The 24,195-nt window shown below is 42.2% G+C and overlaps 1 protein-coding gene across 1 annotated transcript in view; it reads left to right on the forward strand.

The window, feature by feature from the left end:
- Positions 1 to 22,106, forward strand: part of LOC125372378 (teneurin-3-like) — a 29,269-nt gene extending 7,163 nt beyond the window's left edge. Inside the window, exons 3-9 of the mRNA XM_048382167.1 lie at positions 5,213 to 5,422; positions 6,840 to 7,046; positions 11,227 to 11,351; positions 14,870 to 14,981; positions 17,898 to 18,041; positions 20,804 to 20,938; positions 22,045 to 22,106. Coding sequence (XP_048238124.1) covers positions 5,213 to 5,422; positions 6,840 to 7,046; positions 11,227 to 11,351; positions 14,870 to 14,981; positions 17,898 to 18,041; positions 20,804 to 20,938; positions 22,045 to 22,106 — 995 coding nt within the window. The remainder of the gene's footprint in view (positions 1 to 5,212; positions 5,423 to 6,839; positions 7,047 to 11,226; positions 11,352 to 14,869; positions 14,982 to 17,897; positions 18,042 to 20,803; positions 20,939 to 22,044) is intronic.
- The last annotated feature ends 2,089 nt before the right edge of the window (positions 22,107 to 24,195 follow it).

Below are 24,195 nucleotides of genomic sequence, written 5' to 3' on the forward strand. Positions count from 1 at the left end.
GAATGTAAACCGAATTCGATGCCTGTGACGATATTGTTTGTTTTAGTAAAGAGTTAATCTAGATAAGTTTCGACATTGTTTATGGATGTGAAATATATTTCAGCGTGACGTTAACGAGGTCACAGTACTCCTATCAAAAAGAATATAACGAGGTCTCCCTTGTACGACACACGTGTGAAGTACGGATTTGGTTTCTCACCACCTGTCTCTTTATCCCATAGGTAATCAAAGGCTATATTCTGTCGTTTGTTATCAATAAAAAAGTTTCCACTCATTTTGGAAACATCGATAACTTATAATCTTCGGACACAATAAATCATAAATATTTAGAAAGTTTCGGAAAGGTCTGAGGTGAAACACATAACCTGCTGAAGTAACAAAAACATTAGGATTTAGACACCAATTTAGAGCGAAGGGTTACCAAAAGGTTGAACATTGTAACGTGGCAGTGTATACTGTAAATTATTTCTGATGATTATTGGGACTGAACATTGATTGAGAGCTCGAATAATTTTGAGTTGTGGTAGTGATATTAATATAGAGTGACGTACCCTGGGTGTTTGATAGTCCAAATTCCGCCGCCCCGATTTAAAACTTTGTTAACTTCCCGGTATTAGAGAGATTCCATGTGAGGTGCTGGACTTGTTATTATGATCAAATTCAGAAAAAACCTACATTATCCTTGGCGCTTCAAGGCATGTGGGGGAAGGTCATCCTCTGTATATCCAGGGCAGGCATTCTGGTAAACCTGCACTAACCCCTGGACCCATCCCAGTGGTTCTCACGATCTCAAATTAAAAGCCCTTGATTTCATTCAGTCAATATCATTAGCTACGCTACAAGGTCTAACGTACCAATCGGTATGTGAGTTACAAACAAGCCTCAATGTTGGGTTGGCGATATGAACAACACAGCGGCCAGTCACTGATTACGATAGTGTTTACGTGAAATTCAACGTTGAAAAACTGATGACAGGCAAAATAAAAAGCCCTAAAACATCTTTTAGATGGAAAGGATGTCTGCTTGTCTTTTGAGACTGGTGGTGGCTATGGTTTCTAGGAATACGAGTTGCCTCCCTTCCCCATTTTCTTTTTCCCACGTTTGATTGGTCGTTATAATGTTAATGAAAATCAGGTGCATGGAATTTAATATTGTGAGAACCACGGGTGTGGTTCCCGGATTTAGTGTAGGTTTATCGAAATGCTAGCCCTGGATGTAGAGATTACGGAGAGAGCTGGCCTTCCAATCGACTCTGTCGCTTTAATTTACCTATATGAATGGGAAGTGATATAGAACCAAACGTATGGTCCCGTTGAGACGATTGACATTTAGAACGTTAGAGTAAATGACAGTAACTAACTTGAACATTTCCCAGTAATATTATAAAATACATCACTACCCATAACAGTCCGTGAGACTGTACGGTCAATCGCTTTTGACATGCTTGAATACACTCACTTTGAGGCACTTGGCAAGTCAAAACTGGCCGCCCTGAATATGGTTTTAGGTTTGACAGCAAATATGCTCATTGATTTCAGAGTGAGGTATGATTTGTTACCTAGATATTATTACAATAAGCGAAAATGTCTTCAAAGTCTACAGTTTTGTTCAATAGTTTCCAATGTAGCTCACATCAAATTTCGTCTCTTTTTCTAAACTGTTAAGAAAAACGTTGACATGATCGCAAGGTAATGAGCCTGTTGAATGTTACCCTGTGAGATCTGTCACATCTATCACGGATTTGATGCTATCTACAGGTTCAGCCATTTCCAATTTCCTCCACGAGTTGTTGGAAACTTTTAGGAACATATTTCCCTCCTCCCTTATAATTAATCCCATCTTTCATGCACGCAAAATATAAAACATATACTTAGTGAGATCTTTATATAATCCATACAATAAACTAATGTTCATTCATTAACATATTGATGGGTGTAGGGAACAGTCCCCTTGAATATTTTAGATTTAACATATACATGTATGTACAATTTAACAGATTATAATAATATGAATGTAAAACATCATCACCACTTGCCAAGTTCACTGATATATCACTACTTGGAAGTTGTCACAGATAAACACGGATTCTAACCAAGTCTGATCTTTTACTGGTTGAGTGACTTCTTTCCATCTGAATTACATACAAGGGAAGAAAGGGCTAAACACCCTGAAGATATCCTGTAGACATCGTATTAAGTATTCACTATAAATTTCCTCTAATAATAAAATGTCACCTTTGGCATCACCAAGCACCGATACTCAGCTGGACAATTTTGGGCAATTGTACAAATCACAACCCCTTATGTGAAACCCCCAGTGATTGTTTTGATAACAAATCATATCTGCAGTCAGACAACATGATAGTCTATATTCATTTCCAATATCCTCCAATAAATAGTGGGTATGTCAGAATAACACCCTCTGAAAGGATACCTCTAGTCCCCAACCAAACATCCTCTTATTACACAACAAAAAAACCGTAACGAGTTGCGGTACCTCTCAAAATACCCTTATGGACCTTCTATTATAAGAATTACATTTTTAGTAGACCTTTCAATTTCAAATGTTATATGCTACTTACGTTTAAATGTATCTAATTTTACCGTTTAAAAAGGTGTTAAAATATATAACATGTAATATGTCTAACGTATTCAAATTTATCTTCACATCGACATTAACATTGACATGTTGCATTAACATTCATATATTATCATCATCAATTATAGGTTTTACGTTGACTTCACAGTCAAAAGATATATTATATTATATTATATTATATTATATTATATTATATTATATTATATTATATCATATCATATCATATCATATCATATCATATCATATCATATCTCATATCATATCATATAGTAGATTTAGCTTAACCTTACCATAGCGCTTGTACAAGAAACATATTCTCCAGCAAAAGTAATTGAGCATTAAGAAACATGATATACATACATACACACACACACACACACACACACACACACACACACACACACACACACACACACACACACACACACAGTACAGGGGAGATGGGATGGACCCCAATGTGACCAAGGGCAACAGGTGGAGCTGTGTTGGATCCCCTCTCACATAGATATTCATGGAAATGAAAAAGCAGACTCATTGACGAAGCTAGCTCTAGACAAAGCGGATATACAGCCTATTCCCTTTAGTAAACTAGAGATAAAAAGCAAAATCAAAGCCTCTATAGCAGAAAGATGACAAGCCCAATGGGACGCAAGTAAGATCGGCAGATGGCTATACAAAATTCAACCCAAGATCCAACAAAGGCCAAACTAATACTCAAATGAAAGGAAAATTGATATTGCCATCTCACGCCTCAGACTCGGTCACAAAAAGCACTAGGACAAAGTTTGTTCATTTTGCAATCAGGCTGAAACCATTGTTCACGTGTTACTAGAATGTCAAGACAATGCCCCAGCCCGGGCTAGGTTAAAACAAGAATTGCAGATCCGTCATGGATCTCCTAAAGCCAAGGGATGCAATACCGAATTTTCTTTTTCTGAGAGATGGACAGCTACTCGAACGTATATAAACAGAGCAGCCAAGGATAAACATGTAATTATATCAATATAAGAAAATAGAAATCATATCAATACAAAAACAGAAATTATGTGAATACCAAACTCGCAATAGATATGTGTACCCTACTCATACACAAGAGTCCCAAAGAGGAACGGGACAGCCGAAATTGCTTAGGCAGAAGGCGACCTCTTAAACACTTAATTTCAACAACAACTCTGTTTATCACTTGCTTGATAACGGTGTCAGAACCTACACCGAAACGTCGCTCTTAATTGTAACAAAGAAGTTGTTCATCCATAAATCTTCTCCTTATAAATTACTTAAGACATGAAATGCTCAATCAATTTGCGAATACTTGGTATCGTATTTGTTTTCAGTGAATTTAGGAAGGGTTGGGGTTTGCGTAAAAGGCCAAATAGAGGTGAAAATATTATGGATGGTTCATTGAAAATCAGTGATTATACCAGGTTAAGTTCTACTGGCAGCATCGGTCAGGCATACAGTTAGCATAATCAAGTAAGTGCTTGTTGATTAACACTTAGTACTCCAACTTCTAAATGCATATCAAAGAAGAAAACATATGACAAGTAAACTATTAATGTACGTTGAAAAAACATATATTGTAAATGCCAAATTGATGTATCAAAGATCAAGTAGAAGATATACTGACAGTAGCGCAGGGAATTTATGCAACAAGCCCTTGAAAACAACACTGCTTTAGCGCAATGTTCACCTCTCCTGGCGGCCATTATGCAACGGCCATCTTATACAGAACCCCGCGCCCACGTCTACAGGTCTCTTCCTGTGGTACGGTGATTAGTGGAACCCGCTCCTTTAAGTGTATCCTCCATGATTTAACCTTCTCTCGTTAAATAAATGCTGTCCTTTCCCAGCGTCACGGCTATGGAGCTGAGACAAAGGGACCCGACCATCATAAACTAATTTGGGTCCAATAAAACAATGATCCGCTAAGTCTCATCAACATGATCACTGAAAGTCGTACTACAGACGTTTAATGTCAAATCACAAAAAAACATTTGAATAGCAATAACATTTACCAGGATCATGTATTCTCTTAACACTATCGCAAAACATCACGTAGAAGCCACAGCAGTGCTCATATTTTCCAACAATATCACATTTAAAAATGAGACATCAGCAATTACATATAATAAAATGTGTATTGACATTTTTCGTCAGGATATCAAAAATTTCTCTCCTTGTTATCACCTCCAAGTTCAGCTTAACATGGGTCCTCCTTTGGTCAACGTGTTCAACGAGTTGCACACGGGTGGCACGGGCGTGGCGGACGGGTTACACACGAGTGACCAACGGGGTGCACACGGGTGGCGTAACGCGTTGCCCATGCCTGTAAGGGGAATGAACTTCTAGGCAGTAGTGTATCTATAAAACTTTATTACGAACAGTATTAATTACCAGTAACTAGTCAGATAGATAAATATAAATCATTTTAGTTTTGAAAACGCCAATTGAAATGATCCATGAATAACATGCCGCATAACATTTACAGGAAGATTTGTCATGATGTGTACGATTCCGACGATATCATGAGCATGATTTTATGAATCACTATCAAATAGTGATGATACGTGTTCGATTGTGTCGAGTAATAATTATCATTGTGTCCGACGAGCAGAAAACGTGGCCTTCAACAAGACAGCCACCTCTACATCTTGGTCATATGGTGTCAGCTGGTCTCCAGACAAGGCTGTGGACGGCAACAGGAACCAGTACATGCATGGCGGCTCCTGCTTCCACTCTGATATTAACTACAAGGCTATGTGGAAGGTGGACCTGGGACGGCAGTACAGGATACGTCATGTTACAGTCTACCACAGGGATATACGTATGTTGCATGTTTATGTTAGATTTGAATCTGTAGACGTACTGAAATAACAGAACATTGCATATAAACAATCTTTGTAATAATATTGTGTGCGTGTGTTTGTGTGTGTGTGTGTGTGTGTGTGTGTGTGTGTGTGTGTGTGTGTGTGTGTGTGTGTGTGTGTGTGTGTGTGTGTGTGTGTGTGTGTGTGTGTTTCTGTATGCATGTATTTTTACGACGTGTATTATTCTATAACCTTCATACAAAAGTTAAATAATGGTCAACTGGGTTTGTAAGACTCACATTCACATGTTAGAATCATTGAACAGGTTTCTGCACCGCACGAATTCCGCAGCGATGCTATTTGCGATGGTGCAACAATTGTACGGGGCACAATGTGATTGTGGAAAACGTTAACAGGGATTCAAATCCCGGAAACACGGACTATTTTCACTGTGTATGAATACTTTACTGATTGATTGAACTGGTTACGGATTAGTGCTTTCTGGTCGGCAAGTAGTTGAAAGGTTTTTACTAAATGTCGTTTACAAAATGCCGATTTGTGTTTTCTAGAACAGGCAAATCATTAGTGGCGATACAAATAAACCTCATCCGTGTATATCAAGGACATGAGAGAGCATGGAATCTCTATCTATGATGTCACCTTTATTACGTCACAGTACTAAAATACAACGATCGCAGTGAGCGCTTTAGTTGCAAAGTATCCAATCTCATTAAAATCAGATCTACCTGCCGCTGAACAAAGATCTGAGGACACCCCATTATGGTTCACGTCAGAACGACCTTTTGCGAAATTTGGCCGACCAATGAAATGAATAACACGATGTCGACATTAGCCAATCAAGATAGCAGCTTTCGCGAGCTTTATAGCACACGTTTCAGACTGACGACTTCCATTTCAGACTAAGCAAAAAGGATGTTCTGGAATATCTTATATATGGTCAAGATTGTATGGGAGTACTTCCCATGTACTATGAAACGTCTCTTCCGTTCAGATGTTTATCCCACTGAAGCGAGAGATAGACGATGATTGTGACGGAATTAGTCGTACAGGCCGTAATTGTCGTTCGGATTATCCCCTGTTATCCTTTTCGAGGTTGTCTAATTAGAAATGACATTCCGACCGCCACTTTCCAGATCTGATAAGCGACGCTCTGATTGGTTGGATTAAAAGTCTTCCTGACGTGACCCGTAATGGGATATCCTCAGACCTCTGTTTGGCGGTAGCTAACTAAGATCTGTTTTTTTATTAGATTGGAATATTTTCTTATGTATCACTACCAACTTAATGTTCGCTTCAAACGTATCTTGTCTGTACAAGTTTGATGCGGACTGTTTAACAAATGTTAAATATATTTTATTGTTTTTGCCACAACTACGCAGTATGCAGATGTTCATGTTCTTTTGTAAACTTCAGATTTAAACAGGATAGCTAACTGCACCGTGCACCTGAGTAATGACAACACCACTGACGGGACACTCTGCTACACCTTCCCTGTCACTGTCAACAACTCAGTGATCGACCTGGTGTGTGACGGCAGGGGCAGATACCTCACCATCAGGAACCAGGGGATAGCCGCTGACCATGATGACACGCTCAACATCTGTGAAGTGGAAATATACGGTATCAGGATTAAAATGCATCTAACTGTGGACAACATTGCGGTTACTGTCATAAATATTGTTTCTCTTGTACAGTTATTCACATCAACTTAAATTGCAGCGTCCAGATGATTAAGGGACGACCGTATGATATATGCTACCAGTTTCTTTTCCGACGATGAGACCACCTGTGGTCCAGTGGTAGAGTGTCCGCCCAGTGGGCTGAAGGTCCGGAGTTCGATCTCCTGCTGAGTCTTCCAAAAGACGTTAAAAGATGGTACTTGTTGGGTATTCCTGATAAACTGGGGCATGGTATCTCAGCGGGCTAGCACTATAAAATCGGCATTAGTCCTGAGTAGTACAAGAAGCCACACACACGTGCATGCACGTCGCTTTATAAGTGCAATAATCTTAAACGTGACGTTAAACCCCTTTTCACCTCACATCCAAGGACGATGGGGAAATGATCATGACGTTACTAATGTGACAGAGAACCTTGCTCATAAGAAAAGATGCCATGGGGCTTAAGCTTTTTCAATTTTGATGTTAATGTTGAATACATAATACCCAAATGCGTATACGAAGTATTTTGTCTCCACCTATATTTGTACCAAAGACAAACCAAAGACAAATCCGGATATATTTTTTCCGATTCCACAGAGAAATTTCTTCTTGGTCCAAAGGCTGGATATTCAAGGTGTCAAGTCGCGATATTGTGCAAGGCCCGGGGATCATGAATGTGATGTCAGCTGAAATGAATTTTGTCTTACGTTTTAACGATTTTGCTAAGCTTAGATTAGATCTTAAACTGGGTCATGATACGACCTTTGGAAAATCGTATATAAGTATAAGTCTGATACCGCCGTCATAGGGACGCAGGCACGTTATAGCGTACTACGGTAATCTCGAGACCTCTTCAGTCAAGAGAGATGCGGAAGTCGGTTTGTTTGTAAACACAGCTGTCGCGTATCATCAGGTGTGTCAACCTGTCAACGTGGATGAGAAGAAACGCAGCTAAAATTGGACAAGGGCTGAAGAAGTGGTGTTGATTGAGGAAGTGACCAAAAGGGATGCGATACTCTTGGCAAATTCGACGGCTGCCAGAGGACAGCGCAACGGAAATGTAAGTCATGTGAAGAGTTATTGCAAATATCGATCGAAAGCTTGATCTGTGATACAGGCGAAATGTGTATCTATGTTCAAATCACCAATGATTTGAATAAAAATAAAAAGGAATTCAAGATCAGGAAAAGGTACATTTTTCAACACCTATCATGAAACCAGAATCAAGATAATGTCATACGTTCTAACATGTAACCCCACATTGGTTTTACTGATATGATGATATGGAATTTCGAGAATTTAAAGAAATGAAATTGATGTGAGCATGACAGAAACGTAAAACAATATCACAATCCAGTACCTGTTACAGTCTACATTTATACATGCAGCAAGGCCAATTTCATATAAACAACATGAACACTTGTTCCAATCAACTTTCATGTTTTTTGTATCATCAAATACAAGCAGCAACATCCGCCATCTTGAGTCATATGTCATACTGTAGGATGATGGTTCCAGAGGCAGATTGACTTCCTATTTCTTGTGAATGCAGCAATTTCCTCAAGTCTTTAACTTGTACTTCACCATTGACTTTTTAAATAACATTCAATGAACAGTTACAATGTATATTCAGTGAAATTTCACATCTGACTTGACTTTTTGTACACTGTCTTCAATATCATCCATTTTATATGATATATTTGTCATGTTTGGATTGTTTTACAGAAGCGGTTACATTATTTAATTTTCCACACATCCAGGTCATATGTACTCCATGTATTTATCAGTCTACCTTGGTATACTCATCAGTAAATATATTTGTTAGACAAATATTCTAGGATTTATGACTGTAACTACTCAACCAATAATCATCATAATCAGATAATGAAACACATTCATTGATTTTCCTGGAGTCAACTGGCATGAAAACATGTTGATGATTTGATCAGCTTTTTATGGGAAGTTCTTCTACATCTGATGACCAAATTTGTAAATATCCTCCTGACATTTTAGAAAACAATCAGTCAATTTCTTTTATGTGTGATCTAAATGTTTTCTTAACATAATTCATCTCGGTTAAAAGGAGTGCTGCAGCGAGTGTTTAAACAAGCGGGGGTCCTCGGCTAGCCTCACCTACCCTGCGAGAGCAGTTGGTGTTGGACAACGTGAAGGGAAGGCCAATTTTGGGGGGCACTGAAGGAGGCATTGATAATGAAGGTAGAACTGAAATTACATGTCCATCATATAGCTGGTTATTTATTTAAATTGAACACATTATGATGTCTAAAACAAAATATAGGTGTAGGTCATGAACTACCCTGCAAAGAAAGTGATAGGTTACATGACATTTTCAAAATAATCCAAGTCGCATGGTTATGTCTGAACAACAAAATGCGATTAATAGAATTGTTTACTTTGTCATATGACAGGCTGACAATGAGATTACTATTTCTTGCAATTTCAATGATTTTGTGGACTTAATTTCCAGATACTACAAGCTAATTTTTACAACGTCAATACTATATGTTTTACGTATATAATTTAATGTTCAATAGAAATATACATTGGGAAATAATGTAACTGATACGACGTTAAACAACAACCAAAGAAAATATTATACACCATGTGTAAGTCATATACAGCATTTACGACGTGTTTGATACTGAATCATAATAAATTTTCTTATTTTCATATTTCAGCAGCAGTGGATACAGGATAGACATTGACACGGCCAGAATGGTAATGGATGACCTCTTCTTATCCAACAGAAACAACACAGTCACTCTGGATGTGCAACCGCCAACACAAATTTAAACAGAGGAGGAAATATTTAGGAAGGAGCTCCAGAGGATTTAGCGGAGCAGAATGTTGATAAAAGAGCAAACAAAACGGACATAGTGGAAATGAAAATTAACTATCCTACAAATTAGTCAACTTGAATCTTCATTCATTGAATAATCTACCTTAAATGTTATACCATCATACATAACAATTGCCCACCTGTCGCATTGTATTTATTATTTTCAGAATCACATTTTGTCTCAGGCTTAAGTTATTCTCATAGATTGAGCAACATGCTCCCCGATATAAGACAAAATTTGGTCTTCAATTTTGTTTATGATCTCGGATCCAGGTGTGTTTAATGCAATGTATTCCTGTAGTAATAAATGTTTATTTATGCACTGATGCATTTGTTAATCTCGTGTTCCTTTAATTCCAATAGTATTATATTAGATTCTCTTATGGTTCACAATTTGGATGTCTTTACTCAATGCATTTGTTTTCACCCTAGCTCAAACATTTTGAGGTTATTGTGCTTCTCGAACTCTCAACTTACATCGGTTTAACAGTACAATCTGTGTGAAAACCTTTGAATTACGAGTTTTCCGAAGTTGTGAAAAGTGATTTTTTCATTGCAGTGAATAGAACACTTGATATTTCATTGCTGTGAACATAACATTTTGACGGAACATTTGTCATACAAGAGTTACCTCTCCTCAAATTGTCTCCCTTTATCGTAAGTGCACGTACACAAACCGTTGACTTCCTTTTCACGTTAGCTCCACATCGACAAGGCAAAATAATGACAGATGGTCATTTATGGAGTTAATATCGCTTCATGCCATATGTTATTCTCTTGAAAATGGTTCGTTTTTAACGGTAAATTTCTCATTTAACTCGTCAATCTAGACTCTACGTTTGGCAAAGCGCCATTTTGGTTACTTGACCAGTGTGTCTCGCAGTTTTCAAGAGTATGTTTTGTTAGAGTTGCTTTTGTATATAATCATATCTACATGTATGATACACAAAGTTCGTGACCTAAATATTTGATGTTACTTTTGTTAATATTTTAAAGATTTTGTAAACACGAGACAGCTTATTTACTCGCAAATACAAGGGGTGGTGAACCGTCCTGTGTGTTAGGTAGGGAGATTTTACGTTTCAAGGTTTTAAATTTGTAATGAAAGAATTAAACACAAAAAGTATATAATAAACAGGTTTTTCCATGTGTCGAGTAAATATCATGCTTCAGGGGAAAGGAGATATTTTCACGAGTTCTATATGACGTATATGTGATAGTAATAAACTCGATGGCTTAACAACTCAGCCATTCTTATCTGGGATGTTGTATTATTTAGAATGCAGTCTTGGGACGTACGGAGAATTTTGTGACAAGTTCTGTCACTGTCACAGCAGCTCTTGTGAACAAAACACCGGCATGTGTCCTGGAGACTGTCGACCAGGGTGGCAGGGAGACAGGTGTGATACAGGTGAGGAGGTCTTACTGTCAGGTGTAGTGTGACCCAGTCAGTGGTGTGTCTCCTGGTAACTGTCGACCAGGGTGGCAGGGACAGAAGTGTGATACAGGTGAGGAGGTCTTACTGTCAGGTGTAGTGTTCTCCAGTCAGTGGTGTGTGTCCTGGAGACTGTAGACCAGGGTGGCAGGGAGACAGGTGTGATACAGGTGAGGAGGTCTTACAGTCAGGTGCAGTGTGATCCAGTCAGTGGTGTGTGTCCTGGAGACTGTAGACCAGGGAGACAGGTGTGATACAGGTGAGGATATCTTACTGTCAGGTTAAGTGTTGTCCAGTCAGCGGTGTGTGTCCTGGAGACTGTAGACCAGGGTGGCAGGGAGACATGTGTGATACAGGTGAGGAGGTCTTACTGTCAGGTGTAGTGTGATCCAATCAGTGGTGTGTGTCCTGGAGACTGTAGACCAGGGTGGCAGGGAGACAGGTGTGATACAGGTGAGGAGGTCTTACTGTCAGGTGTAGTGTGACCCAGTCAGTGGTGTGTCTCCTGGTAACTGTCGACCAGGGTGGCAGGGACAGAAGTGTGATACAGGTGAGGAGGTCTTACTGTCAGGTGTAGTGTTCTCCAGTCAGTGGTGTGTGTCCTGGAGACTGTAGACCAGGGTGGCAGGGAGACAGGTGTGATACAGGTGAGGAGGTCTTACTGTCAGGTGTAGTGTTCTCCAGTCAGTGGTGTGTGTCCTGGAGACTGTAGACCAGGGTGGCAGGGAGACCGGTGTGATACAGGTGAGGAGGTCTTACTGTCAGGTGTAGTGTGATCCAGTCAGTGGTGTGTGTCCTGGAGACTGTAGACCAGGGAGACAGGTGTGATACAGGTGAGGATATCTTACTGTCAGGTTAAGTGTTGTCCAGTCAGCGGTGTGTGTCCTGGAGACTGTAGACCAGGGTGGCAGGGAGACATGTGTGATACAGGTGAGGAGGTCTTACTGTCAGGTGTAGTGTGATCCAATCAGTGGTGTGTGTCCTGGAGACTGTAGACCAGGGTGGCAGGGAGACAGGTGTGATACAGGTGAGGAGGTCTTACTGTCAGGTGTAGTGTGACCCAGTCAGTGGTGTGTCTCCTGGTAACTGTCGACCAGGGTGGCAGGGACAGAAGTGTGATACAGGTGAGGAGGTCTTACTGTCAGGTGTAGTGTTCTCCAGTCAGTGGTGTGTGTCCTGGAGACTGTAGACCAGGGTGGCAGGGAGACAGGTGTGATACAGGTGAGGAGGTCTTACTGTCAGGTGTAGTGTGATCCAGTCAGTGGTGTGTGTCCTGGAGACTGTAGACCAGGGTGGCAGGGAGACAGGTGTGATACAGGTGAGGAGGTCTTACTGTCAGGTGTAGTGTGATCCAGTCAGTGGTGTGTGTCCTGGAGACTGTAGACCAGGGAGACAGGTGTGATACAGGTGAGGATATCTTACTGTCAGGTGTAGTGTTGTCCAGTCAGTGGTGTGTGTCCTGGAGACTGTAGACCAGGGTGGCAGGGAGACATGTGTGATACAGGTGAGGAGGTCTTACTGTCAGGTGTAGTGTGATCCAATCAGTGGTGTGTGTCCTGGAGACTGTAGACCAGGGTGGCAGGGAGACAGGTGTGATACAGGTGAGGAGGTCTTACTGTCAGGTGTAGTGTGATCCAGTCAGTGGTGTGTGTCCTGGAGACTGTAGACCAGGGAGACAGGTGTGATACAGGTGAGGATATCTTACTGTCAGGTGTAGTGTTGTCCAGTCAGTGGTGTGTGTCCTGGAGACTGTAGACCAGGGTGGCAGGGAGACATGTGTGATACAGGTGAGGAGGTCTTACTGTCAGGTGTAGTGTGATCCAATCAGTGGTGTATGTCCTGGAGACTGTAGACCAGGGTGGCAGGGAGACAGGTGTGATACAGGTGAGGAGATTAAGTCAGTAGTGTGTGTCCTGGAGACTGTAGACCAGGGTGGCAGGGAGACAGGTGTGATACAAGTGAGGAGGTCTTACAGTCAGGTGTAGTGTTCTCCAGTCAGTGGTGTGTGTCCTGGAGACTGTAGACCATGGAGACAGGTGTGATACAGGTGAGGAGGTCTTACTGTCAGGTGTAGTGTGACCCAGTCAGTGGTGTGTGTACTGGAGACTGTAGACCATGGAGACAGGTGTGATACAGGTGAGGAAGTCTTACTGTCAGGTGTAGTGTTCTCCAGTCAGTGGTGTGTGTCCTGGAGACCTTAGACCAGGGTGGCAGGGAGACAGGTGTGATACAGGTGAGGAGGTCTTACTGTCAGGTGTAGTGTTCTCCAGTCAGTGGTGTGTGTCCTGGAGACTGTAGACCAGGGAGACAGGTGTGATACAGGTGAGGAGGTCTTACTGTCAGGTGTAGTGTTCTCCAGTCAGTGGTGTGTGTCCTCGAGACTGTAGACCAGGGAGACAGGTGTGATACAGATGAGGAGATTCAGTCAGAAGTGTGTGTTCTGGAGACTGTAGACCAAGGTGGCAGGGAGACAGGTGTGATACAGGTGAGGAGGTCTTACTGCCAGGTGTAGTGTTCTCCAGTCATTGGTGTGTGTCCTGGAGACTGGAGACCAGGGTGGCAGGGACAGAGGTGTGATACAAGTGAGGAGGTCTTACTGTCAGGTGTAGTGTGACCCAGTCAGTGGTGTGTGTCCTGGAGACTGTAGACCTTGGTGGCAGAGAGTTATAATTAAGTTTAACCAAATACAGGGACCCAGATGGAATAAAAATGAGGACATAATACTGTCAGTTAGTGTGGTGTGATCTAGTCAATGATGTGTGTCCTTCAGACGGTAGACGACATGACACAGACACTGGTGTGACACCGAGGAGGCCGTCACATATATATCTATATGTTATATATAGTTTGATGGGCAACTCTGTAGAACGTTAAATAATATTACTCACATTCTGTAGATTTCATATATTTAAATTAACAAATGCGCATCGATCACCGCTACAAGCCACGTTATGCTACGTAATGGCTGGACAACAGCTTTCAGCCATCTTATATCTGCGAGATGTCAACATGGAAGCGTTGGACTGATAAAACAGAAACATATGCAATGATGTTCCGGGCTATCTTGGTGATGACTTCAGTATGAATCTGAAACCAAATTTCAAATGTCAGATTTGATACATTTAAGTCATATTGCATATTTGTTATCAGAGTTCACAACGGTTCGCCCCGATTATATTTCTAGTTTTGTCAGCACCATACCCGTGCTCGGGGGTTTCACCGAAGTGGTAAACGTCTGAGACCTGCATCACTTTGGGCTTCCCTCCCACATTAAGCTGACAAGTCGTGATATAACTGGAATACTGTTAAAAGCGGCGTTAAACCCAACTCACTCACTCACTCACTCATTTAGAGTTCACAATCGTAAAACAAGTCATTATCTCACTTTTAAGGCGCTTGTTATGTTGAATTTATTATGAAAATATACACACTCAAAAACGAAATGTTTATCCACTTTATGTCAGAATGCTATGGTGTCGACTGCAAGAAACCGTGTGCTGGGAGGAAGTGTGCTTACACTAACTCATCATGTGACCGCTACAACGGGTCATGTGACACTGGATGTCTCGAGGGTTGGACGGGTGATGACTGCACACTAGGTATGTTTTCGTAATAACATTGATTGCATATTTGCAAGGTGGCATTTGTCGACTCTTCAGAAGAATACGTCGAAAAATCCGTGCATGTCTCACCAACCTAGCGTGTTTTGCACAATTCAAAATTTCGAATTTGTCCCCGACCTCTTAAACGACCCAGTACATCTCATCACACTTACCATTAGCACCAATTAGATCTGATCGCTTGCTCCCCAGCAGATACGATAATATCGTTTCCATTTGCCAATACCATATTGATCAGAATATATGTCTTGATGATTCCCACTACCCTCTACTATTTGTCTATAGTATATATTTGCAGAATGTAGCAAAGGAACTTACGGGAAAGCATGCGCGAACAAATGTCAGGAACGGAACTGTCAGGGAACTTCGCCATGTCATCACGTGACGGGGAAGTGTGAGTCTGGATGCAAGACTGGATGGATGGGTAAAGACTGCAAAAGACGTAAGTCTACATACACTGTGCCTTGTCTTCATGTTTCACCCAGTCAGTGGTGTGTGTGGCCCTTGTTCTCCACCTTTTGGCAGATATATACTGAACCGCTAAAGAAAAGTCACCCCAAGCAACATTGCATGATAAGTTATCATTTAAATATCTGGATAATGTTTGTTAAAGTTTCTAAAATTTAACATTACCTTGTCCGCAAAAATGAAACTTGATGATAAAAAACAAAGCAGATAACAATAAAACCGATCGCCCAAACGCATCACGGCAACGGCCATGGTAACCCGATGCATGTGAGTACCGTGCAAGTTGAAATGCACATGAGTTCCCCCATTTCTTGCCCTATAAAAATCCACCAGATCGGATAACATTCATTCGTTATTGAATTGCTACCACATGCCAAGAATGACAAGAAATCAGTGACACCAAGCCCTTGGACGATTGCAAGCTGGACAAACCGCCCGGCAAGTAGCCAATGCATTACAAGTCCACGTAAGGTCCATTTCCCGGCTCCAGCAACAGTACCAGACCACCATGACTACAGATGACCGACCACGTAGTGGAAGACCAAGGGTCACAAGCCGACGTCAGGATCGTCAGATTGTGCGACGGCATCTTCAAGATCGCTTTGTTACTGCTGCAGAAACTGCTCGAGAGACCATGGCGACACACCAGCGACACATTAGTGTGGACACCGTGCGTTGACGATTGACGAGCAGACACCTCCACTGTCACAAGCCACACCGAAGGACCCATTTTGACACCACGTCATCGCCGGGACCGTCTTCGGTGGGCAACACAGCACCAGCACTGGCGCCACCAGCAGTAGAGAAGAGTCCTCTTCTCAAACGAGAGCCGTTACATGATCTCAACAGCAGATGGCAGAGAGAGAGAGAGTCTGGCGACGCCGTGGGAAACGTTATTTGGATGCTTGTGTTGTTGAGAGAGACTCCTGGGATGGTCCGAGCATTATGGTGTCGGGTGAAATTGGTCTTGCACAGAGGGTTGGCCCTGTGGTCTTCCAGAACATCGGTCCAGGGAGAGGCAATGGTGCAGCAGCTCGGTACATTGATCAAGTCTGAGACAACCAGCCATACCTCATTTGACACGTCGCCGCAACCACGATTTTTCAGCATGATAACGCCCGTGCCCACACTGCAAGAGCAACAAGAGACTTCCTCCAGCAGAATGACATCAGAACTATGTAGTGGCCTGCCCTCAGACCCGATTTAAATCCCATTGGGCACCTGTGGGACCAGATTCAAAGACGGCTGAATGACGTCCGACCAAGGCCGACAACTGCAGCTGAACTGCGTCAGGCGTTCCTCAGAGTGTGAGCTCAAGTGCCTACTTCATCAACCGCCTCATCCATTCAATGTATCGACGTTGCACGGCAGTCATCATTGCACATGGCGGACACACGAGATACTGACTTGTGATGCCATTTTCTCAGAGACTAGTGTTGTGTTTGACTTTAAGAACATTTGACACTTTAATTTCAACCTTGATAATCAGTTTTGCCAAGTTTCATCTTTTTAATTTGACTCAAAGTTTGTTTACAGTGTTTGGACAAATAGGGTTTCTCATAAATCTATCCATGGAGACATTTCTTTTGCGGTTCAGTATATAAATCATCACCATGGTGATCATGTTTGAAATAGCATATTTGGCCAATTCATCACACACAAATTATGATGATTATCTTAATGACACATTTTCAAAAATGACGATGTTGCCAGTCCTATGTTATTCAATATAAACTTTGAGGGGCCACACTTTTGATCTCATTCTGTAGATATCACATCTTTAAATTGATCTTCCTTTTAGCCCCGTTATGCCACAGGTATGGCTTAATGTGCCTTCGGAGCAGACTTAAATATTAAGTGCTAACTGTGTTTAAGAATCGGGACCAAGTTACAAATGGCATATTTCATTCATTTTAGTCACATCTGTATATTTGTGGTTACAGCAAAAAGTCATCTTCGTATTGGAAAGAAATGGGATTCTGTGATGATGTTTAATTACACATCCAATTCACACATTAATAACCTTAACTTTCATCATGAACACACCATGTTTATGACACCCTTAAATACCACTTTATGCACTATGAAACATTATTTTTCCCTTTTCATGTCAATCCCATCTGTTTGGTAGGGTATCTATGGAATACACTGTAACAAAACCTGTGCAGGACGATAGTGTGCAGCTGGCACCACACCATGTTTCCGTAATACCGGGTCGTGTGTCGCTATATGCCAACCAGGGTGGAGAGAAAGTGATTGCACCAAATGAAAATATGCCATGCAATGTACTTAATAGTTTCTTTCAACCACCATTCTCGAACATTTCCAGTCCTAGTTCTGGACTATTCTGATATCTTTCTAATGCACCCAACTCAATGATCTAAAAGGCATCAATGTGCCACTACTACCTTCATTGTATATTCGCAGAATGTAGGAATGGAACTTACGGAGACGCATGCGCGGACCAATGTCAGGAAAGGAACTGTAAGGGAACTTCGCCATGTCATCACGTGACTGGGAAGTGTGAACCCGGATGCGAGGCCGGATGGACAGGTGAAGACTGCACAAGGGGTAAATATGCACGTCCTGTACCTTGTCTTCCTGTAGCACAGCATGTGGCGTTTGGCGAGGAGGTCTTACTGCCACGTAGTGTAGTTTCACCCAGTCATATCTTATATTAATGACACATTTTGAACAATGACCATGTTGTTCAATGTACACTTAAAGGGGCAACGGTTATATTAATACCAAGGGCTAGAATAAAGTGTAGGCGACATCCCATGCAAAAACGTTTATGTCTGTAAAACACGAAAAAACACATCCGATAATTTGCGCGTACCGCTCCGAGCAGCCCTACACACTCGCGTGGGGTGTCATTATCACAGAAAGTCATCTAATCTCTGTGGACCATTATTTCTGTCAATCTTATTGATTCTGCTTTCCATACAATTGTGATTAACTTGATTTCATTCATTGTTTCTGAATGAACTAGCGATGCAGCGTCTAAAACGCATCTACGGATCTACACACTACTCATCCAAAAACGTCAAATTTGAAATTTCACATCTTACCTCTATCGGCTTCACGATCGTTGGTGGCCATAACATCAACGGTCATACTTCACTACCGGTTGTGCTGGGTTCCCATTTCGCTCATCATTATCATACAACTACTACTAGAGACTTATATCTCCTCAGAAACAGGAACCTAATTAGAGAGCATGTGTGTTGAACTATATTGTCTGACCTGTATGAAACTAATGAAAAAATGATTTCATCACTGAAGATGGTAAGAAGGTTTAATTCTTTGGACGATATTCTGTCCTTACATTTCAGAACACGGTCAACATTTCACTATTTCATTTCTGTACCAATAGTACATAATATTACTGTGGATATAATTTAACATATCTGGATCATGCCTGCAAAACGTGTCCCTTGTCATCGTGATTATAACATCGAGTGTGATACAGGTGAGGAGATTCAGTCAGTAGTGTGTGTCCTGGAGACTGTAGACCAAGGTAGCAGGGACACAGGTGTGATACAGGTGAGGAGGTCTTACTGCCAGGTGTAGTGTGATCCAGTCAGTGGTGTGTGTCCTGGAGACTGTAGACCAGGGTGGCAGGGAGACCGGTGTGATACAGGTGAGGAGGTCTTACTGTCAGGTTAAGTGTTGTCCAGTCAGTGGTGTGTGATCGGAGACTCGAGACCAGGGTGACAGGGAGACAGGTGTGATACAGGTGAGGAGGTCCCACTGTCAGGTTTAGTGTGATCCAGTCAGTGGTGTGTGTCCTGGAGACTGTAGACCAGGGTGGCAGGGAGACCGGTGTGGTACAAGTGAGGAAGTCTTACTGTCAGGTGTAGTGTTCTCCAGTCAGTGATGTGTGTCCTTAAGACGGTAGACGACATGACACAGACACTGGTGTGACACCGATGAGGCCGTCTTACTGACAGGTGTAGTGGGACCCAGTTAGTGGCGTGTCCTGGAGACTGTAGACCAGGTTATCAGGGAGACAGGTGTGATACAGGTCAGGAGGTCTTACAGTCAGGTGTAGTGTTCTCCAGTCAGTGGTGTGTGTCCTGGAGTCTGTAGACCAGGGTGGCAGGGAGACTGGTGTGATACAGGTGAGGAGGTCTTACTGTCAGGTTTAGTGTTGTCCAGTCAGTGGTGTGTGTCCTGGAGACTGTAGACCAGGGTGGCAGGGACAGAGGTGTGATACAGGTGAGGAGGTCCCACTGTCAGGTTAAATGTTGTCCAGTCAGTGGTGTATGATCTTGAGACCCGCGGCCAGGGTGACAGAGAGTTATGATTAAGCGTGACCACATACAGGGACCCAGATGTAATGAAAATGAGGACATAATACTGTCAGTTAGTGTGGTGTGTGATGTAGTCAATGGTGTGTGTCCTTAAGACGGTAGACGAGATGGCACATAGACACTGGTGTGACACCGATGAGGCCGTCTTACTGACAGGTGTAGTGGGACCCAGTCAGTGGTGTGTGTCCTGGAGACTGTAGACCAGGGTGGCAGAGAGTTATAATTAAGTTTAACCAAATACAGGGACCCAGATGTAATAAAACTGAGGACATAATACTGTCAGTTAGTGTGGTATGATGTAGTCAATGGTGTGTGTCCTTCAGACGGTAGACGACATGACACAGACACTGGTGTGACACCGAGGAGGCCGTCACATATATATATATATGTTATATATAGTTTGATGGGCAACTCTGTAGAACGTTAAATAATATTACTCACATTCTGTAGATTTCATATCTTTAAATTAACAAATGCGCATCGATCACCGCTACAAGCTATGTCATGCTACATAATGGCTGGACAACAGCTTTCAGCCATCTTATATCTGCGAGATGTCAACATGGAAGCGTTAGACTAATAAAACAGAAACATACGCAATGATGTTCCGGGCTATCTTGGTGATGACTTCAGTATGAATCTGAAACCAAATTTCAAATGTCAGATTTGATACATTTAAGTCATATTGCATATTTGTTATCAGAGTTCACAACGGTTCGCCCCGATTATGTTTCTAGTTTTGTCAGCACCATACCCGTGCTCGGGGGTTTCACCGAAGTGGTAAACGTCTGAGACCTGCATCACTTTGGGCTTTCCTCCCACATTAAGCTGACACGCCGTGAAATAATTGGAATACTGTTAAAAGCGGCGTTAAACCCAACTCACTCACTCACTCACTCATTTAGAGTTCACAATCGTAAAACCAGTCATTATCTCACTTTTAAGGCGCTTGTTATGTTGAATTTATTATGAAAATATACACACTCAAAAACGAAATGTTTATCCTCTTTATGTCAGAATGCTATGGTGTCGACTGCAAGAAACCGTGTGCTGAGAGGAAGTGTGCTTACACTAACTCATCATGTGACCGCTACAACGGGTCATGTGACACTGGATGTCTCGAGGGTTGGACGGGTGATGACTGCACACAAGGTATGTTTTCGTAATAACATTGATTGCATATTTGCAAGGTGGCATTTGTCGACTCTTCAGAAGAATACGTCGAAAAATCCGTGCATGTCTCACCAACATAGCGTGTTTTGCACAATACAAAATTTCGAATTTGTCCCCGACCTCTTAAACGACCCAGTACATCTCATCACACTTACCATTAGCACCAATTAGATCTGATCGCTTGCTCCCCAGCAGATGCGATAATATCGTTTCCATTTGCCAATACCATATTGATCAGAATATATGTCTTGATGATTCCCACTACCCTCTACTATTTGTCTATAGTATATATTTGCAGAATGTAGCAAAGGAACTTACGGGAAAGCATGCGCGAACAAATGTCAGGAACGGAACTGTCAGGGAACTTACCCATGCCATCACGTGACGGGGAAGTGTGAGTCTGGATGCAAGACTGGATGGATGGGTAAAGACTGCAAAAGACGTAAGTCTACATACACTGTGCCTTGTCTTCATGTTTCACCCAGTCAGTGGTGTGTGTGGCCCTTGTTCTCCACCTTTTGGCAGATATATACTGAACCGCTAAAGAAAAGTCACTCAAAGCAACATTGCATGATAAGTTATCATTTAAATATCTGGATAATGTTTGTTAAAATTTCTAAAATTTAACATTACCTTGTCCGGAAAAATGAAACTTGATGATAAAAAACAAAGCAGATAACAATAAAACCGATCGCCCAAACGCATCACGGCAACGGCCATGGTAACCCGATGCATGTGATTTCCGTGCAAGTTGAAATGCACATGAGTTCCCCCATTTCTTGCCCTATAAAAATCCACCAGATCGGATAACATTCATTCGTTATTGAATTGCTACCACATGCCAAGATTGACAAGAAATCAGTGACACCAAGCCCTTGGACGATTGCAAGCTGGACAAACCGCCCGGCAAGTAGCCAATGCGTTACAAGTCCACGTAAGGTTAATTTCCCGGCTCCAGCAACAGTACCAGACCACCATGACTACAGATGACCGACCACGTAGTGGAAGACCAAGGGTCACAAGCCGACGTCAGGATCGTCAGATTGTGCGACGGCATCTTCAAGATCGCTTTGTTACTGCTGCAGAAACTGCTCGAGAGACCATGGCGACACACCAGCGACACATTAGTGTGGACACCGTGCGTTGACGATTGACGAGCAGACACCTCCACTGTCACAAGCCACACCGAAGGACCCATTTTGACACCACGTCATCGCCGGGACCGTCTTCGGTGGGCAACACAGCACCAGCACTGGCGCCACCAGCAGTAGAGAAGAGTCCTCTTCTCAGACGAGAGCCGTTACATGATCTCAACAGCAGATGGCAGAGAGAGAGAGTCTGGCGACGCCGTGGGAAACGTTATTTGGATGCTTGTGTTGTTGAGAGAGACTCCTGGGGTCGTCCGAGCATTATGGTGTCGGGTGAAATTGGTCTTGCACAGAGGGTTGGCCCTGTGGTCTTCCAGAACATCGGTCCAGGGAGAGGCAATGGTGCAGCAGCTCGGTACATTGATCAAGTCTGAGACAACCAGCCATACCTCATTTGACACGTCGCCGCAACCACGATTTTTCAGCATGATAACGCCCGTGCCCACACTGCAAGAGCAACAAGAGACTTCCTCCAGCAGAATGACATCAGAACTATGTAGTGGCCTGCCCTCATACCCGATTTAAATCCCATTGGGCACCTGTGGGACCAGATTCAAAGACGGCTGAATGACGTCCGACCAAGGCCGACAACTGCAGCTGAACTGCGTCAGGCGTTCCTCAGAGTGTGAGCTCAAGTGCCTACTTCATCAACCGCCTCATCCATTCAATGTATCGACGTTGCACGGCAGTCATCAATGCACGTGGCGGACACACGAGATACTGACTTGTGATGCCATTTTCTCAGACACTAGTGTTGTGTTTGACTTTAAGAACATTTGACACTTTAATTTCAACCTTGATGATCAGTTTTGCCAAGTTTCATCTTTTTAATATGACTCAAAGTATGTTTACAGTGTTTGGACAAATAGGGTTTCTCATAAATCTATCCATGGAGACATTTCTTTTGCGGTTCAGTATATAAATCATCACCATGGTGATCATGTTTGAAATAGCATATTTGGCCAATTCATCACACACAAATTATGATGATTATCTTAATGACACATTTTCAAAAATGACGATGTTGCCAGTCCTATGTTATTCAATATAAACTTTGAGGGGCCACACTTTTGATCTCATTCTGTAGATATCACATCTTTAAATTGATCTTCCTTTTAGCCCCGTTATGCCACAGGTATGGCTTAATGTGCCTTCGGAGCATATGGCATATTTCATTCATTTTAGTCAAATCTGTATATTTGTGGTTACAGCAAAAAGTCATCTTCGTATTGGAAAGAAATGGGATTCTGTGATGATGTTTACACATCCGATTCACACACTAATAACCTTAACTTTCATCATGAACACACCATGTTTATGACACCCTTAAATACCACTTTATGCACTATGAAACATTATTTTTCCCTTTTCATGTCAATCCCATCTGTTTGGTAGGGTATCTATGGAATAAACTGTAACAAAACCTGTGCAGGACGACAGTGTGCAGCTGGCACCACACCATGTTTCCGTAATACCGGGTCGTGTGTCGCTATATGCCAACCAGGGTGGAGAGAAAGTGATTGCACCAAATGAAAATATGCCATGCAATGTACTTAATAGTTTCTTTCAACCACCATTCTCGAACATTTCCAGTCCTAGTTCTGGACTATTCTGATATCTTTCTAATGCACCCAACTCAATGATCTAAAAGGCATCAATGTGCCACTACTACCTTCATTGTATATTCGCAGAATGTAGCAATGGAACTTACGGAGACGCATGCGCGGACAAATGTCAGGAAAGGAACTGTAAGGGAACTTCGCCATGTCATCACGTGACTGGGAAGTGTGAACCCGGATGCGAGGCCGGATGGACAGGTGAAGACTGCACAAGGGGTAAATATGCACGTCCTGTACCTTGTCTTCCTGTAGCACAGCATGTGGCGTTTGGCGAGGAGGTCTTACTGCCACGTAGTGTAGTTTCACCCAGTCATATCTTATATTAATGACACATTTTGAACAATGACCATGTTGTTCAATGTACACTTAAAGGGGCAACGGTTATATTAATACCAAGGGCTAGAATAAAGTGTAGGCGACATCCCATGCAAAAACGTTTATGTCTGTAAAACACGAAAAAACACATCCG

The sequence above is a fragment of the Haliotis rufescens genome, unplaced genomic scaffold (assembly GCF_023055435.1).
Source record: "Haliotis rufescens isolate VD_foot unplaced genomic scaffold, xgHalRufe1.0.p SCAF_4, whole genome shotgun sequence".
Taxonomy (NCBI): Eukaryota; Metazoa; Mollusca; class Gastropoda; order Lepetellida; family Haliotidae; genus Haliotis; species Haliotis rufescens.